General features: G+C 41.0%; 1 protein-coding gene across 3 annotated transcripts; it reads right to left on the reverse strand.

The window, feature by feature from the left end:
• Positions 1-489: 489 nt before the first annotated feature.
• On the reverse strand, positions 490-15,764 carry LOC132509755 (zinc finger protein 615-like). 3 transcript variants are annotated; one of them, XM_060131154.1, is made up of 6 exons: positions 15,701-15,764; positions 10,790-10,971; positions 10,234-10,443; positions 7,304-7,430; positions 6,928-7,023; positions 490-2,977 (listed from the first exon to the last, which is right to left on the reverse strand). In XM_060131154.1, the coding sequence occupies exons 3-6, from the start codon at positions 10,246-10,248 to the stop codon at positions 1,017-1,019; spliced, it is 2,199 nt and encodes a 732-aa protein (XP_059987137.1). In that variant the 5' UTR covers positions 10,249-10,443; positions 10,790-10,971; positions 15,701-15,764; the 3' UTR covers positions 490-1,016. The 3 variants fall into 3 exon arrangements, with proteins under 3 accessions (XP_059987137.1, XP_059987139.1, XP_059987138.1); XM_060131156.1 differs by having other exon boundaries at positions 7,304-7,466; XM_060131155.1 differs by lacking the exon at positions 15,701-15,764 and having other exon boundaries at positions 10,790-12,591.
• Positions 15,765-19,473: the final 3,709 nt, after the last annotated feature.

Consider the following 19,473-nt stretch of genomic DNA (forward strand, 5'->3'; position numbering starts at 1 on the left):
TTTAATCCATGATGAGAGTAACTGCCACTATGTAAACTTTATAAGATCAATGACAAGGCATCTAGAAATATGGCTGAAGGTATCCTTTCCCCAGTTGTTTGTGAGGTGTATTACCCCTTAAGTTTAGACCTGTAACACAGTGTTCTCATTCATCATTTCTCCAAGGCTTCTTTCCTTCATTAAGTTGTCTGATATTTTGTTAAAGGCCACCATACTAAATGTGTTATTGCACAGATTTCCTGGCAAATGATGAGGCAATATTTATTACTGCAAACCCTACCATATTCATCATCATAGGAAAATATTTCTCTAGTGTTAACTGACATCTCTTGAGGTGTTACTTCTGAGCAAAGGCTTTCCCACAATTATATTTCTACCAGTTAGAAATATTCATTCACTCATGATCTATGATGACCACATATGATAGAGTCTATTACCAATGAAGTCTTTCCTAGTCTTTCACATTTTAGGCTTTATCTCAGTATACACTTTTTAAAAAATTTTTATTTATTTTTGGCTGCGTTGGATCTTCGTTGCTGTGCGTGGGCTTTCTCTAGTTGCAGAGAGCGGGGGCTGCTCTTCATTGCAGTGCATGGGCTTCTCATTGTGGTGGCTTCTCTTGCTGTGGAGCATGGGCTCTAGGCATGCGGGCTCAGTAGTTGTGGCTCGCAGGCTCTAGAATGCAGGCGCAGTAGTTGTGGTACACGGGCTTAGTTGCTCCACAGCATTTGGGATCCTCCCAGACCAAGGCTCGAACCCATGTTCCCTGCATTGGCAGGTGGACTCTTAACCACTGCGCCACCAGGAAAGCCCTTAGTATACAATTTTTAAACAATAAAATGTCCTAAAACATTTTCACCATGGCTGATTGTGTCTGAGTTTTCTTGTAAATTTTTTCATCAATATAAAATATGAGGTAATTGATCACTAAAGATAACACCACATTCTTTGCATTGTGATTCTTCTCTGCATACTATTATCTTGAGTACAACTGGCAACAGGCTTCCCCAGAGTGACTACCTGTGAATTCTCTTATGTTTAACAAGGATTGACAAGTGGGCAAAAGCTTTCCCACACTCGCTGCATCCATAGGGCCTCTCTCCTGTATGTTTTCTTTGATGAACATTGAGCCCTGACTTTGTGGTGAAGGTTTTCCCACATTCACTGCATTCATGTGGCTTCTCTCCTGTGTGAATTCTCTGATGGGTAATGAGATCATTTTTGCGCAAAGAGAATTTTCCACATTCAGTACATGCAAAGGAAGTTTTTCCTGAGTGAACTCTCTGATGTTGTATGAGGCATGTCTTCTTCCTAAAGGCTTTACCACACTCGTTGCATTTGTACTGTTTCTCTGCAGTGTGAGTTTGCTGATGTGTACCCAGAGTACTCTTCATGGTGAAGCCCTTGCCACATTCATTGCATATATATGGTTTCTCTCCAGTATGAGTTCGCAGATGTGCGATGAGCATGCTTTTCCCAGTTAAGCCTTTGCCACATTCACTGCATACATAAGGTTTCTCTCCTGTGTGAGTGCGCTGGTGTACATTGAGATGACTCTTCTCTGTGAAGCCTTTACCACATTCACTGCATACATATGGTTTCTCTCCTGTATGAATTCGCTGATGTCCTATCAGCCGGATCTTGGCTGGAAAGCCTTTTCCGCATTCACTGCACACGTAGGGTTTCTCCCCTGTATGAGTTCGCTGGTGTACAATCAGGCGGCTCTTCACAGTGAAGCCTTTCCCACAGTCACTGCATACATAGGGTTTCTCTGCAGTATGAGTTCGCTGATGTACAATAAGATCACTCTTCATGGTGAAGCCTTTTCCACACACACTACATACATAGGGTTTCTCCCCTGTATGAGTCCGCTGATGTCTGATGAGAGGGCTCTTCAAGGTGAAGCCTTTTCCACACTCATTGCATGTATAGGGTTTCTCTCCAGTATGAGTTCGCTGATGTACAATGAGGCAGTGCTTTATTGAAAAGCCTTTCCCACATTCACTGCACATATACAGTTTCTCTTCTCTGTGAGTTTGCTGATGAGTGATAAGACTGTTCTTCAAGGTGAAACTTTTCCCACATACATTGCATATAAAGGGTTTCTCACCTGTATGAGTTCGACAGTGTGCAATAAGCCGCCTCTTCTCGATGAATCCTTTTCCACATTCATTGCATATGTAAGGTTTCTCTCCTGTATGAGTTTTCTGATGTGTAGTGAGACTGAACTTTGTAGAGAAGGTTTTTCCACACAGACTGCATCCATGGGGCTTCTCTCCCGTATGAGTTCGCTGATGATAAATGAGCCGACACTTTTTGGTGAATGCTTTCCCACATTCACTACATGTGTAAGGTTTCTCTCCCATATGACTTTTCTGATGTATGTTGAACTGCGATTTCTCGAAGAAGGTTTTATCACATTCAGTGCACTCATAATGTTTCAGTCCTGTATGAGTTCTCTGATGTTCAGTGAGCCTGGATTTTCTGGAGAAGGCTTTCCCACACAGATTGCATCCATGAGGTTTTTCTCTAGTATGAACTCTCTGATGATCAAAGAGCTGAGACATCTTGAAGAAGGCTTTCCCACACTCACTGCATACATGGGCTTTCTCTATGTTGTGAGTTCTCTGTTGCTTAGTAGACAGGGAGTTATTGCTGATGGGTTTTGCACTTACAGGAAATTTAATTTCAGTAAAAGATAGCTCGTGGTTAGCATGGAGAAGGGATTTCCCATCTCCATTAAAATCAGCAGAGTTCTCTAAGTTACAGGTTCTCTTCTGGTTTTCAAAACTTAAATTTGAATTTAAAGGTTTTTCAGATAAGTCAAACATATCACAATTTTGCTTTAACAGGAAATGACTTTCGCTCTGATTAACAATATTTGCAAGTGTATTATGTTCGCAGCATTGTTCCACAATATTTTGAATGCTGTGATTTGGCAAGTGATGCTGCAGAGGGTCATCAACTTTCCTGATTTCTAGGAAAGAAGAGAACAAGGAATCATTCCGCAATCTCTCATAATCTTAATTTGGAAGAAAACTTTCAAAAATTGCCTTCATGTGAAGTAACTATTTAGTGACAATTCTATGTGTGATATAATAAGAAATATATTTGGTCTTCCTCCACACAGCTCTTAAAGCCTTGTAATTTCCTAAGTGACAGGAGTATCTTTCAATACTGAGTTTATGCTAATGAGATGACTTAGCATAGAGTTCCTACATAACCTCAGGATGGGACTGATCACCAGAAAGACTAAGTGATTAGAAGGTTGGAACTTTCAGCTCCACCCTGCAGCCTCTGGGAAAGGAGAGAGGGCCTAGAGATTAAAACTCTATAAAAACTCTTAACAAGATTTGCTCAACCTTTGGATGGGTGAACACATCCATGTGCGAGGAGGGTGGTGCTCCCCAGTTCCACGGGGACAGAAGCTTCTTCTTCTGTCAGGGATCCTTCAGACCTTGCCCTATGTACCTCTTCCTCTGGCTATTCATCTGTATCCTTTATAGTAAACTGGTAAACATAAGTAAATGTTTCTTTGAGTTCTGTGAGCCACCCTGGCAAATTAATTGGACCAAAGAAGAGGGTCATGAGAACCTCCAATTTATAGCCAGTTGGTCAGAAGCACAGCTAACAATCTGGAGTTGCAACTGACATGTGACATGGGGACAATCTTGTGGGACTGAACCCTTAACTTGTAGGGTCTGACACTATTTCCACATAGATAGTATCCGAAATGAGTTAAATTTGTAGGACACCCAGGTTTAATTCTGGGCATAGACAACTGAAGCAAAGGAATAAAGAAGGCAATTGCAGTCTGTGAATCACGGTTAAAGGAGCAATGAATATGTAGGAGGTGGAGGAAATCAGGATATGTTCAAAGAAAAGACAAGGTTCACTGATGGACTTAATGGGAGAAGCACAGATGAGGTTAAGACTCAAGGATTATTCCAAGAATTATGTGGTTTCAGCCACTGGGTAGGTGGAATGCCTCTTAATAATGTGAAGAATATTACTGAAGGCCAGAATGAGAAGAAAATCTAGCACACATTGTGAAACAAAGCTTAAGGAGGTTATTACTTGTCTGCATACAAACCATGAAGAAGCGGGTTGAATATATAAATGTTTCAAAAGGTCTTATCTGAAAATAGCAATGTGGATATCATCAACATTGACGGATTATTGAAGAAGAACAGATATATGTATGTATATATATATATAACTGATTCACTTTGCTGTACACCTGAAACTAACACAACATTGTAAATCGACTGTACTCCAATATAAAATAAAAAAATTTTTTTAAAACCAGAGTATTCAAAGACAGTACTGGATAAGACTATGTTTGGAAACATGTATCATAAAACCTCAAGGCACAGGGCCAAGGCTTTAGCCATTTCAACATGTAGAGTTTGAAAATTCAATCAAGCCCATTGAAGAGAACCAAACATTGACAATTGTGATCAGGTGCAAACTTGCAGACCCAGGTGTATAGAACAAATACAATGCCAAATAAGAATGTGTCTCCTTAGCATCTGATTTCAAGGTAAATGTGACAAACTATTGAGGTTTATCATATTCCAACAACTTGCCCTCTTCTTCATTCTGCAGACCACCATTTACCTAACTCTAGCAAAACACTAACACTAACATCAAATACAGATAAAATCTTCTGTAACCAACACTCCCAACTAATACTCTACTTGGAACATACTCTCCTATGTTCCTACACATAAAGGGAATGATGATATGCAGTTACTCCATCCCTGAACATTGCAAAGAAAGGACTGGCCCTAGAGGATACCTCTGAGTCCTTGGAATATCCCACCTGATGAGAATGTCTTTTTAGGTATGAGATTTTAGGACATATCATAGAGTTTATGCTAACAATGTGATTTGTGGTAGATGTCCGTTTTTGTATGCCTGAGGCTTTGGACAACACTGTAACATTCTGATTCTGGGGTCTAGAGGCACCAGGCTTGGGTGAGCTTCCCTGGTTGGCAGCACTTCACACATGTTGTCAAACATTCAAACATCATTGCTGGGAAAATTCAGCACTGTTCACATGACTCCACTGGTAGAGGACAACCGGGAACCTTGTGTGCAGCCTCTCCTGGAGTCTTTCCCATGCATAATTTGGTCTTTGATGACTTTAACCTGTATCATTTTATTGTCACACATTGTAACCAGGAGTATAAAAGTACATTCCCCTCACAAATAATATCTACCATCTATAAAGTAGGCAAAGTGATCCACTTTAAAAATTGTATAATGCCACTCTTCTACTCAAAATCCTGTTTTCTCAAACTACTCAGAAAAGAATCAAGGTCTTGAATGCCCTTGATAGGCAGTTTGTTACCTATGTACCAAAACCCGCAGCTACTACCCTGTTACCCTTAACTCTAGTCATTTTCCCTCTTGTTCACTCCCTTCTACCCATGTAAGTTTCCCCGAAGTTCCTCAAACACATTCCAGATTCAGGTCTTCCAACTTCCCACTGTCTCACATTTGGAAAACTCCTCACCCAGGAAGATTACTCATATCCCTCATCTATGTGCTCAAAGGCACCTTATCAGAGAGCCACTCCCATTCCAAAAGGGCAGTTCCAAGCCCCAACACCCACTCTTCCATTAGCTGCTTTAATTTTCCTTACAGCAATTTTTACACTAAGACATGTTTTTCTTTAAAATGTGTAGAACTGAAAGAGAACCTCAATTTTTAAAAGGATGGAGAGAAGATTTCTATTCTCACACACAAACTAGGAAGTCACAGGCCAGCTGCCATGATGAAGAATAAAATACATAGAAAGAAATTGTACATTAGACAATATTAAGAGAGAAGTCAATTTGGGGCATCTCTTTCAGAGAACAGAAAGAGCTTAACTCATGGGAATGGAAGAAAGACTTTTAAGACTTATGAGAACTGAGAAGAAAATGGAAATGAAAGTATGGAAAACCCTGGAAGGGGGTGGGGACCAAAGAACCACAAAAATGCACAGCAGAAACCAGGTTATCATGGGGACACAGCATCCAAGGTGGGGTTGCATGTTATGGTGGGAAATTGTTATTTCCTCATACGGCAGGAAGAAGGTACAGTGGTAAGAAGAGTACGATGAACTCAAAGTTCTCTTTCCAGAGAGGCCTGGAAAGTGGGATTTCACAGCAAGAGAGGCAGTAACACAGACAGAGATCTTGTGATGGTAAATGAAGGAGAGGAAGATTTGAAAATCCAAGCAAGAAGAAAACTACACAAACAAACAAAAATAAGATGCATATGAAATAAGCGGGATCAGGGACTTCCCCGGTGGTCCAGTGGTAAAGAATCCACCTTATATTGCAGGGGAAGCGGGTTCGATCCCTGGTCAGGGAACTAAGATCTCATGTTCCATGGGGCAACTAAGCCCGAGTGCCACAGCTATTGAGCTTGCACACCTCAGCTAGAGCCCGCGTGCCGCAAACTACAGAGCCTGCTCACTCTGGAGCCCACACACCACAATTACAGAGTGCACATGCCCTGTAGCCTGGGCGCCACAACTAGAGAAGAGAAAACCCGCATGCCACAACTAGAGAGAAGGCTGCACACCACAACGAAGAGCCTGTGCGCCACAACGAAGATCCTGCGTGCCGCAACTAAGACCCGACGCAGACAAAAATTTAAAACTGAAAATAAATAAATAAATAATAAAGACACAATTTAAATAAAACACAACACTCATGGTTTAGAAATAAGCAGGGATCAGATCTCAGAAGAAAACAAAGGGATATATTTTCCTCTTAACTTCCACAAAGAAAAAGAGTTCTTACACCGGAAGAGAGGTACGTGGTAGGGCTGCTTATGTTTCCTCAGACACTATCACAGCTCTGACGCCTTCTCTCCTGACCAGAGTACGACTTCCGTGGCTGCCCACCTTGCTGGGTCTCACCCACTCACCTGGACAGATTCGACCATGGCTGTCATCTTCTACTGGCCACAGTTGTTCTCCTCGTTCCAACCTGGAGAGAGCATCTGGTTTGCTGGCTCGATACCCTGTTCATGAAAAATGATAGAAGACTTAGACATACCGAACTGGGCTGGGATACGGCAGGAAGGGATAATGGTACATGGAGGGAATAAACAGGTTTCACATCTGTAACCTCAAGGCTTTTCTCTCAGGAGAGGGGCTATTATACCCTCTAGTCTGGGGCAAGAGAAGGATCTGAGACTCGACCATTGCAGAGGAATGCAGTTAGTCTGAAGAGTTAAGAGGCTGAGAATGGAACGGTCACTGACAGGCACCCTCTGAGGGACCCATGGGAGCCATCCTCACCTATGGACAGCAGGTTGCTATAGTTCTCCAGCATCACATCCCGGTACAGGTCCTTCTGATCAGGGTCCAGGAGCTGCCACTCCTCCCACGTGAACTTCATAGTCACGTCATCATACGTCAGGGATTCCTGTCATAACACAGTCACGTTTGGCCAAGTGATGTTCTTTGGGTGACATGGAAAAATGTAAAGGAAATTATTCTGCTCACTTTTGCCATATAGGAAATTGGTGGGGTTTTTCCTTCTTATGCTGTGATAAAATAAGAATCCTGGTAAAATACTATGTTATGGTACAGTCTTCCAGATGGAATAGATGCATAAGGCAGGGTTAAAAATGCCAAGCTTCTTATCATGGCTTGGTCTTTCCTGTTACCAGCCCTCATCCAGGAGCTCACTCAGAGTCACCTCGGTAGAACAAAGTCACTCCTGTCACCAAGGAAATGACAAGAGTTTCAGGAGCCCTGTGTCAGGAACAGAGGTCAAAGACCAATATTAGAACAGGAGATGTTCCTAGTGTTCTTATCACTTAGGAAATCACAAGGGTTTTAAGAGCTCTGTGCCAGGAACAGGGGGCAGAGACCAATACATATTTTCTGATCTCTCACAAGCATTCACTAATATCAAACTATATGCTACTTACAAGTAGATGAAGACAATACATACTAATTTCAGTGGTCAACATACTAAACAAAATAAGAGAAACTGTACAGGAAATTCCCTGGCAGTCCAGTGGTTAGGACTCGGTGCTTTCACTTTCACTGTGGTGGCCCGCGTTCAATGCCTGGTTGGGGAACTAAGATCCCACAAGCCAAGCGGCCAAAAATAAATAAATAAATAAATAAATAAATAAATAAATAAAAGTAAAGAAAGAAAAGAAGAAAAAAAACTGTACAAAACATGTATAAAGCATAAAAGATTATTACATGATCAGAAACTGTATTAAATATCCTCTAATGAACCATAATGAAAAAGAATATGAATACATATAACTGAATTACTTTGCTGTACACCAGAAACTAACAGAACATTGTAAATCAACTATACTTTAATAAAAAATTTAAAAAACAAAAAAAGAATAAAAAGTCCAAAAAAAAGATTATTAGATGATCAAATTTATAAGAAGACTATTCTTTAAAGAATATATATATATATATATATATAGACAGAGACAATGCACATAGATGTGTGTATATCATTAGGCAGGGTTAATACCATATTAGATGAAATGAGGAAGCAGCTGTAGGAAACACGTTTTTACATTTATAAGAAGAAAGGACAGGGACTTCCCCAATAGCACAGTGGTTAAGAATATGCCTGCCAATGCAAGGGACACACGTTCGATCCCTGATCCGGGAAGATCTCACATGCTGTGGAGCAACTAAGCCCATGTGCTACAACTACTGAGCCTGTGCTCTACAGCCCGCAAGCCACAACTACTGAGCCGGCATGCCACAACTACTGAAGCCCTAGAGCCCATGCCTCACAACAAAAGAAGCCACCGCAGTGAGAAGCAGGCACACCGCAATAAAGAGTAACCCCCACTCGCTGCAACTAGAGAAAGCCTGTGCATGGCAACGAAGACCCAACACAGTCAAAAATAAATAAACAAAAATAAATAAATTTATTTAAAAAGAAAAGAAGTTAGGACAGTCAAGGACTGCAGTTAAGGACCCGGCACATCACCTCTATGGAGAACCGTCAAAGTTCTATGTGAACTTGAGACCCATGTGCCATGAAACATTAACATCCCTCAAGGAACTGGTCTGCTTTTCCCTCACAGTTGGTCCCTATGATATGTGATATAATAAGAAACATATATTTGGTCTTCAGCCCCAGTTTCTAACACAATTTCTCCTAAACCCTTGGAGTTTTTTAAGTAATAGAGGTACGGGGCATTCTGTGTTATTTATAACAAGTCCCTTTCAAACATACCTGAGTTTATGCTAGCAAAGTGAGTCTTGGTGGACCTCTAGAGAGTTTCAGGATGGGGGTTGGTTGCCCAGGGAACCAACCTTGTGATTAGAGGGTTGGAACTTTCAGCCCCACTTCTAGCCCTCCAGGGAGGGGGGAGGGACTGGAAACTGAGCCAATCAACAATGGCCACTGATTTAATCTACCACACCTACCCAATCAGACCTCCATAAAAAAAACCCTAAACTACAGGGCTCAGAGCATTTCCGGGATGGTGAACACATCTAGGTGCTGGGGGTGTGACACTCCTATAGAGGGCATGGAAGGTCCTTGTCCCTTCCCTCATATCTTGCCTAAGTATCTTTCCATTTGGCTCTTCCCAAGCTGTATCCTTCATAATGAACCAGTATAGGTAAGCAAAGTCTTTTCCTGAGTTATGTGAACCGTTGCAGTAACTTATGGAACCTGAGGAAGGGATTTCAGGAACCCCCGACCTGCAGCCAAGTCAGAAGTATAGGGACTGTGGGAAGCCAATACTTGGCATCCAAAGTGAGGGCAGTCCTGTGGGATTGAGCCCTTAAACCTGTGGAGACTGACAGTAAGTGCAGTGGTTAATGTCGTAATTGAATTAAATTGTAGACGCTCAGCTGGTATCTAGAGGGTTGGAGAAGTGATTGTTGGTCTGGAAAGACCCACACATTTGGTGCCAGAAGTGCTGGGAGTAGAAGCAGTTTGTCGTACTGCCTATCATGTAACTCGTGACTCTTTTGTGATGGCTGTCAGAGACATTAGACACAAATTGACAGCTAATATAACTCACAGGATTTTGCACATTCACATGTTATATCCCAATGTGAGTCACAGCATATGAATCCTATGAATAATACATTCCTGATCTAACTTTACCAAGATTTCTCCAGATCCTGCTAGGATCCATTTAAACTTTTCTACTTAACTGCACTGACTTTTACAGGCAAAGCCACTGGGGAATAAAGAAAGCATAGAAGAAACCAAAAGTCACCTGGGCCTGGATCATTTTCTTCTGACTTTGGGAAATGGCTGCAAACTGGGATGCTGTCTTTAGCTCTTCTGGATCAGCTGTAGATTTCTGTTCAAAAATCTCAGTCTCCAATCAAGGATGTCTCCAGAACGGACAGTACTTAAGTCTCAGAGTCTTTTCCTCCTTCTTTCCTTTGATCCCTCTTGTTCCTGGGGAGCCAGCACCTGTGGGCTGAAGAGCAACTTACTCTGAGTGGTACATTCTCTTTCGGCCTAGATGCTGTCAGTGTTGCTGGCCACTCATCTTAAATTAAGGCCCCCAAAGATCGATTGGTCCTTTTAATACGAAGCTTTTACATCTGGGCCAATAAAACACAACATTCCGAATATTTGGGAAGTACATCTTTCTCTTGTAAAGTGGAAGCAGTAAGACTGTGAAAGGGGATGTGGGAAGGAGAACCAGCACAGCACAATGCCCCACTGGCAGGGAAATCCACAGGTAGATCAACTTTAGGAAAGAGGACACACAGATAGGATATACATATTTTTCTTCTTTTAAACCACGTGCGCCCACGTACCTCTTCAGAAGTCTTTTTACATCCCCGGGTTCACACACTCAAATTTGAAGAACATCATGTTAAGCAAATAAGAAGCACCGTCACGTAATTTCTCATTACCATCCACTTCTTGATCCTCGATAAGAGTATTATAAGCATAAACCTATAAAGGATACTCAGCGAAAAATCCTTTAGGAATAAAACTGAAATAAAAACATTTTCAGGGGTCGGGGGGGAGAAGGATAAATTAGGAGTTTGGGATTATCATATACACACTACTATATATAAAACAGATAACCAACAAGGACGTACTGTATAGCACAGGGAACTATATTCAATATTTTGTAATAAACTGTAGGAGAAAAGAATCTGAAAAAAAAAGATATATATGTACGTACAACTGAATCACTTTGCTGTACACCTGAAACTAACACAACATTGTAAATCAACTGTACTTCAATTAAAAAAAAAATTTTCAGGCAAAACCAGGGAGAATTCTTCATCAGAAGACCTGTAATACAGCAAATGCACATGTTCTTCAAGCAAAAGGAAAGGGTCCTCCAATGTTAGCAGAGGACCAAGGAATGAAAAGGAACTAAACTGGTAAATAAGCAGTTAAGTCTAAATTAGTACCAGCTGGGAAAATGATCATATCTCAGGAGGTTTTAAAAATATAGACAGTTAACCACCACTTCCCTGGTGGCACTGTGGTTAAGAATCCACCTGCCAATGAATGGGACACAGGTTCGAGCCCTGGTCCGGGAAGATCCCACATGCCGCGGAGCAACTAAGCCTGTGCACCACAACTACTGAGCCCGTGTGCCACAACTACTGGGCTCACACGGCTAGAGCCTGTGCTGCACAACAAGAGAAACCACCGCAGTGAGAAGCCCACGCACCGCAGGAAGAGTAGCCCCCACTCGCCACAACTAGAGAAAGCCCGCGTGTAGCCCGCGTGTATGCGTGTAGCAATGAAGATCCAATGCAGGCAAAATTAATAAATAAATAAATTAATTTAATTTAAAAAAATAGAGTTAAAATTTACCATGATAGCATATAAATTATGAGGTGGGTAAATGAATGAGTGTTCTAAGATCTCTGTATAGATAGAGTATAAACGTACTAATTACAGTAATACTTTGACAAATAAAGGCTGTATATTATTTGTAATCTCTGGTGTCAGAATAAAACTAATAACTTTTAAAAACATACATAATTTCTATGTTAAAAAAGACAGAAAATGTAATGTACATGGCTTCTGTGGTAATTACTCAACTCTACGACTGTAGCTCAAAAGCAGTCATACTTTTGGACTTCCCTGGTGGTCCAGTGGTTATGAGTCCATGCTTCCACTGCAGGGGGCACGGGTTCCATCCCTGGATGGGCAAGTTCCACATGCCAAGCAATGTGACCAAAAAACAGCCATATTTAAAAAACAAAAAAATAGGTGTGCTAGGTTCCAATAAAACTTTATTAACAAAAACAGGCACTGGGCCAGAGTTAATCCATGGGCTCCAGGTGTCCAACCCTGAACTGGAGCAGAAAAGCCATATGATCATCTAAATCAAGAGTCAGTAACAGACTCTCCAGGGCCTGGACCACCTGTTTTTACAAATCAAGGTTTATGGGAACACAGCCAGACGCATCTGTTGACTATTGTCTTAGGCTGTTTTTACACTAGAATAGCAGGGTTGAGAATCTGAGTTTGGATACATTGCCCTCTGCAATGCAATTTGAAAAAATAATAATAAAAGGTGAGTTTTGAATATAAGGAGAGGCAAATTGTATTTGCCTAATATGTCTATACCTCTGTTTAGTCAGGAGGCTGGTTACAAAATTAAAATGGAAAAATTCTATACGATTCTAAAGCACACACAGATCAAGTGTCTGTTTAAAAAGAACGTTTCCTGGGAATAATTTAACATTCAAGCGAAAATGATCAATGAAACTATCAACTGGTAACCTAAAAATCCATTTCTAAGAATCTCTGAAAGGGAAATATTGGCAAAGGTGTGATATTTGACAGGTCATTTTTACTTTCTTCACTATATTTTTCATAAGAGCATGTATATTTTAAAAATCAGAGAGGGGACTTCTCTGGTGGTCCAGTGGTAAAGATTCTGCCTTCCAATGCAGGGGACGCGGAATCAATCCCTGGTCAGGGAACTAAGATCCCACATGCCGCGGAGCAACTAAACTGGCGCGCCACAACTACTGAGCTCGTGCACCTCAACTAGAGTACGCGTGCCACAGACTGCAGAGCCCAGGCGCCCTGGAGCCTGCGCACCACAACTAGAGAAAAACCGCAGGCCACAACTAGAGAGAATCCTGCACGCTGCAACGAAGAGCCTGCGCCACAACTAAGACGTGATGCAGCCAAAAAAGAAGAAAAAAAATATCAGAGAAATATCAGGATTCTACACTTTAAATAAAATTGCTGTAGCATGGTCATTAATATAAGTTCATGGCTTTCGAAGTTTTATTTCCAAAAAAATAGGGAGGGAAAACAAGGAGGAAAGCAGGGAGAGAGAAAATGAGTTATAAATACAAATTTTACAAAACACAAAGCCACAAATATGGGGAAATTAGCAGCTTTTTTACTCAGATATGCTATGCATCTGCCATCACAGTTCATTATTTTAGGTATTTTGAATCTTCAAAATAACTCTAAGGGAGAGATTTTAATTGCTTTTCTTTTCTTTTTTTCTAAGACGGAAACAGACAAGAGGTCATACAAACTGCACAATGAGCAGGAGGCAGAATTTGGATTGAAAAACCAGATTCATCTCGCTCCGAAATTAATTTTCACTCCACACCAGGACAAAATTATTTGTAAATAAGATGTCTGTTCATTACATAAAGAAAGGAAACAAGTAAAAGGCTGTTAGTAGAACTTTAATTAATCATGTGATTGAATAAGTATTTAAAGTAATGGTAGAGGTCTGCAACTTGGAAATATACCAAAACCAACAACAACAAAAGACTGATACATGAACAGAAGGATGGACAGAGGGTTAGGTAACTAACTGGTAGAGCAAGTCTAGTACTATTAATAATAAAACCTAAGTGGTAGGTACATGGGTGGTTAATATAAAATCCTTTCAATATTTCTGTATGTTTGAAAATTTTCACACTAAAATGTTGGGTGGAAAGAAAGATATTGTAGATTTAAGAATTTAGTAAGGTGACCAAACATAAATATTTAAAGTTATGGGCTTCCCTGGTGGCGCAGTGGTTGGGGGTCCGCCTGCCGATGCGGGGTACGCGGGTTCGTGCCCCGGTCTGGGAAGGTCCGGGAAGATCCCACATGCCGCGGAGCGGCTGGGCCCGTGAGCCATGGCCGCTGGGCCTGCGCGTCCGGAGCTTGTGCTCCGCGGCAGTGAGAGGCCGGCATACCGCCAAGGAAAAAAAAAAAAAGTTAGTTGCTGGGGGACGTGGGGAGAGGATAAATTAGGAGGATGGGATTAACATACACACACTACTATATGTAATATAGGTAAGCAACAAGGAGCTACTGTATAGCACAGGGAGCTATACTCAGTATTTTGTAATAACCTAGAAGGGAAAAGAATCTGAAAAAGATATTTATATATACATGTATAACTGAATCAATGTGCTGCACACGTGAAACACGATATTGTGTATCAACTATACTTCAATTTTTTAAAAATCAGCCAAAAATAAATAAAGTCAACTGCTCTTTTATGTTGTAAAAAATTATAAGGAAACGGGAGTTAGCAAATAATAATACGTTTACAATTGCAATAAAAATAAATAGTCTAGGCTGGAGATGAAAGGCAAGGGAAAAAATCCATAGGTAAATGCATAATCATAAAATGTTCCAAAAATGACACCTAAGTATTTTAAATATTTCACCTCTATATAGATGTATGCAATCACTGAATATAAACCTACTTATAATACCACCAGTTCACGCATTTAAAATAATTTGTAAATCTATATTCCATGAAATAAAGTGAAAGAGAAAATCATAGTACCATTTACACAATTTATCTGAATTATGAATATTAAGGCCATAATATAAACGCCTAAAACTGAAATACACTAAAATTTTATAAGCATTTTCCTTTGGGAACAGAACTCACGGTGACAGAGGTGTTATTTTACTGGTTTTAGACAGAATCTGAAAAGAAATATCCAAGAGGAATGTGCAGGAGTCTTGTAGGACAAAGGATAAAAGCTGCATCTTACATATCGTAAAACATACTGCTATTAGATATTCATCTGGTGGATCTCTGGATCATTCATCTCGCCAAAAACCTTCATTTCTGAGAGTTTAAGAGTAAGGGGTGATGTTGGGTGCCAAAGAGGATTTTAAATCTAGTGGTGAAGAAGGGACTCGGACCGACCTAAACGGCAGAAGGGTAACGTTAACGTCCATCACATTTGTTACAGAGGCCGAGGTTGGAGCTCAAAACACGCAACACGCAGCGGCCAAAGTACTCGGGCCTCCAAAGTATCAGCCCATACACGCATCTGTACCCCAAACGATTACTACCACCACCCGGGTTAATCTCAGAGACTCCCGTCCATTGACCCCGAAACAGATACTCCATCTTTTAGCCCCAAACAAAACCCGAACCATAAACAGCCATTCACTGACAAACACCACTCTCCAGTTCGCAATCCTGAGCCCTACAGAGAGTAAACGGCAAAGACCCCAACACGTGCCCTCGCGACTAAATCGCTGACCTCTAGGGATCTTTAACCACTAACCACAAGAGAATCTCCTGACTGAAGCCAGAAGTACCCCAACAACACATACACTGTTACCCACACTTTAGGACTCCCCTAGAAAAGAACACGCATTCACGCTGTCCTCCCGCTTGTATTCCACACGCATCACCCAACGCGGACGCTGACAGGCCCGCCCTCCCTCCCCACTGTACACGAAGAGACCCAGCCACTAACTTGACTTCCTCCAGGGACGATCGCGACCCATCCACGGCTGAACTCACTTCGCGGAACTTCGTCGCTTCATCACCGCGGTACGGTGGCCAACGAGGGTCTGAGACGTTTCTGCCGCAAAAAGACAACTGAATTTCCGACTTCTCTTCAGAGGTAACTTGGCCGCGCCCTCTAGCGTGGCCCAGTGGGCGCGGCCATGTTTGGGCATCGGGCGTCTGAAGAGCGAAGAGCCCCGTTTTGCGCTCGTCCGCGGGGAAGACTGGGAAAACGGAAGGTCACTGAAACTGTCAATTTTGGGGCACCTGAACCCTTAATAAAAAAGGACATATGCGCATAAGCTCGAGCTTGCAGCAAACAAGAAAGGCATGGGGGTAAATCCCTTTCTGCGAGCTGGCAAGAAAATTTAAATGGCAGTGAGGTTTATCCACTTTGTACGGAAGTTAGGAAACGGCCCAGTGGGGGCAACCATCTTACAGGAAGTGGAGGAATCCGTACAGCACAACTCGCGTTTGGGAAAAGGTGAACCGTCCGATAGAGGATATCTGGGCCAAGTTTCTAGAGAAATTGGCCTGAAGGGACTTTTGAACGGCACAGGGCTTGGAGAAGCTCTGACGTTACAGGGATGGCGGCCATATGTTAGGAAATAAAAACAGCTGGAACGTGCTAAAGCTGTTCGTATGTATGGGGGAAAGGCCACTGAAGGTGGGCCCAATGTGAAGGGCGGTACCTATGACAGAGCGGGAAAGCTTTCTCTTTGGGGTCCAAAGACAAAGGCAGGGCTCAGAAGACCAAGGGTCAAAAATTAGGGAAATATTACTTCAAGGAGAATAAAAGGTTGTGTAAAAAAAAGAGAGTAATCATGTTACACTATGTGAGTCAGTTGCAAATAGCATTACAAAGTCATAGTAATGTAACACCGTAACTGTGGTTCCAAAGAAACCCGTTGGAAGAATGGAGGAAAAGGAAAGGAAATGCCGTGTGTGTGTGTGTGTGTGTGTGTGTGTGTGTGTGTGTGTGTGATAGATATGAGTGTATTGAAACAGAAATGTCTAAACTACTCCAGACTCAAGGGATCATTTTACGTTCCCACCATCGATATATGAGATCCACTTTCTCTGATTCCTCACTAGGATTTGTTATAAAGAGGTTTTAAAAGGAATAAGAAAAAGATGACCAACCTAAAATTTTTTTTTACTTTTTTAATATTTTTTAATTTTTGGCTGCGTTGGGTCTTCGTTGCTGCGCGCAGGCTTTCTTCTACTTGTGGCGAGTGGGGCCTGCTCTTCATTGCGGTGTGCTGGCTTCTCATTGCAGTGGCTCCTCTTGTTGCAAATCACAGGCTCTAGGCGTGCGGACTTCAGTAGTTGCCGCGCGTGGGCTTGGTAGCTGTGGCTGGCGGGCTCTAGAGCGCAGGCTCAGTAGCTGTGGCGCATGGGCTTAGCTGCTCTGCGGCATGTGGGATCTTCCAGGACCAGGGCTTGAACCCATGTTCCCTGCATTGGCAGGAGGATTCTTAACCACTGCGCCACTGGCCTGGGGAAGTCCAGGCCAACCTAAAAATTTTAATAGCTAAATAATATACTGGCCACTTATTTTTAAAAATCGCAATACTTAATTTTTATAATGCCAGTCTTACTAATATTCAAATTCATGAAGAGTGAATGATGAATAATATTCATTCTATTGGATTTCATCTCTCATCTGCACAGTAGATAAGAGATGTCCACCACATACAGCTTTGAATGAATTGATGTTATTATCAAGCTTGTCATAGTTCTAGTTCAAAAAATGCACACCAATAAATTTTAGGTGCTAGACGTTTGGTATGTTTTTTAGGGGGGCAGGATTGAGTCTAGAGTATAAAAATTAATAAAATGTTTTTGGAGTACAACTTGCAATTACCCAATTTAAACTTTTGTCTTAGAGCCACCAATCAATTTTAAGAATTGAAATTCAGTAGAAATTATTTTTGTGAGAACAAACATGTACAAGGATATTCATGGCATCAATTTTGACAATTTTAAAGAAATAAATAATCTTGTGATTGTTACAAAAACTTATTATTGCATCTTGTATTCACACCTCTGGATAGTGCTCCTGCACAGTAACTGTGACCAATGTGTCCAATGGGAAAATAGCAAGCTTGACACCGAGGATAGAAATAGACTTGCCCACTGAGGTATGTTCTGTTTGTCTCTTGGAGCTCTTCTGACACATTGTAATACAGCCCAGGTTAGCCTTGGGATGAGAGACTATGTGAAAAGTGGCCTCAACCATTCCAGGGGAGGCTCAGATACATCAAAAAAGCCACCTAGATCATGTAGCCCCCAGTCAGGACAGCACACACCAGACAGTCCAACCGTCAACCCACATAACAATTAATATTTATTATAATTAATGTTTGTTGTCTTTAGACATTAAGTTTTAGAGAGGTAGGTTTGTAATGCAGTCAAAGGTAACTAATACCAATATGACTGTACATTAGTAGGTGATGGGTTAAATAAATCATGGGATGTCTCTTCATAAACACTATGGAGACATAAAAAGTGTGAAGATTGTTATTGGTACAGCTACTATGAAAAACAGTATACAGGTTCCTCAAAAAATTAAAAATAGAAGTACCATATGATTCAGCAAGTCTACTCCTGGGTATATATATCCAGAAAAAAAAGAAAACTCTAATTTTTTTTGAAAACTCTAATTTTAAAAGATAACGTGCATCCCAAATGTTCACAGCAGCACTATTTACAATAGCCATGACATGGAAAGCCTAAATGTCTATTGACAGATGAATGGATAAAGAAAACGTGGTATTTATGCAATGGAATATTATCCAACCATAGAAAGAAGGAAATCTTGCCATTTGCGACATTGAGGGCATTTTGCTAAGTAAAATACATCAGGCCAAGAAAGACGAATATTGTATGATCTCTCTTATTTGTAGAATCCAGAACCCCCCAAACTTGTAGATAATAAAGAACAGATTGTGGTTGCTAGAGGCTGGAAGGGGGTGGAATGGTGGAAATTGTGAAGGTGGTCAAAAGGTACAAATTTCCAGTTATAAGTAAGTCCAAAAATGATGATGATAATGATAATAACAATAACAGGGTTGTTAGCCATGAGGGAAATGCAGGTTAAGCTCAAGATCAGATGCGACCACAAACCTAATAGAATGAGTAATGTAAGATAGGACAATACCAAGTGCTGGCGAGGATGAAGAGCAATTGACTCTTTCATCTATTGCTAGTAGAGTGGCTAAAATAAAACATACTGAAAATATCAAGTGCTGGAGAGGATGTGGAACAAGTGGATTTCATACACTGCTGGTGAGAATGTCGAATGGTATAGCCACTCTGGAAGAGAGTTTGGTAGTTCCTTTTAAAGCTAAACACAACTTACCATATGTCCTAATAAGCACACACCTGAATATTTATTATAGAGGAATGAAAATTTATGTTCACACAAAACCCCAGATGCCAATTTACAGCGTCTTTCCCTATAACAGTTGAAACCAGGAAACAAAACAAACTTCTCTGAAGAGTGAATTGATAAACTAATACATCCAGTATGTATACTACTCACTAATAAAAATAAAATACAACTCAAATAAGTCTTAATGGCAATTTGCTGAGGGACAAAAAAAAAAAAAACCAAAAAGCTTACATGTTCCTCATTAATAAGAAATTGTAAATTTGTATAAATAAATATAACTTATTTACATAAAATCCAGTTATAAAAATTATTTTGATAACATTCATAAATGACAAAATTATATT

This window comes from Lagenorhynchus albirostris, chromosome 19 (assembly GCF_949774975.1).
Source record: "Lagenorhynchus albirostris chromosome 19, mLagAlb1.1, whole genome shotgun sequence".
Classification (NCBI taxonomy): domain Eukaryota; kingdom Metazoa; phylum Chordata; class Mammalia; order Artiodactyla; family Delphinidae; genus Lagenorhynchus; species Lagenorhynchus albirostris.

Bases quoted from the DNA above. Each gene is read 5' to 3' on its own strand.
- LOC132509755 (XM_060131154.1), bottom strand. The intron at 7,024-7,303 runs GTGAGGATGGCT...TTTCATGAACAG, and splicing joins TAGCAACCTGCTGTCCATAG to GGTATCGAGCCAGCAAACCA. The intron at 2,978-6,927 runs GTGAGTGGGTGA...CTTCTTTCCTAG, and splicing joins CCATGGTCGAATCTGTCCAG to AAATCAGGAAAGTTGATGAC.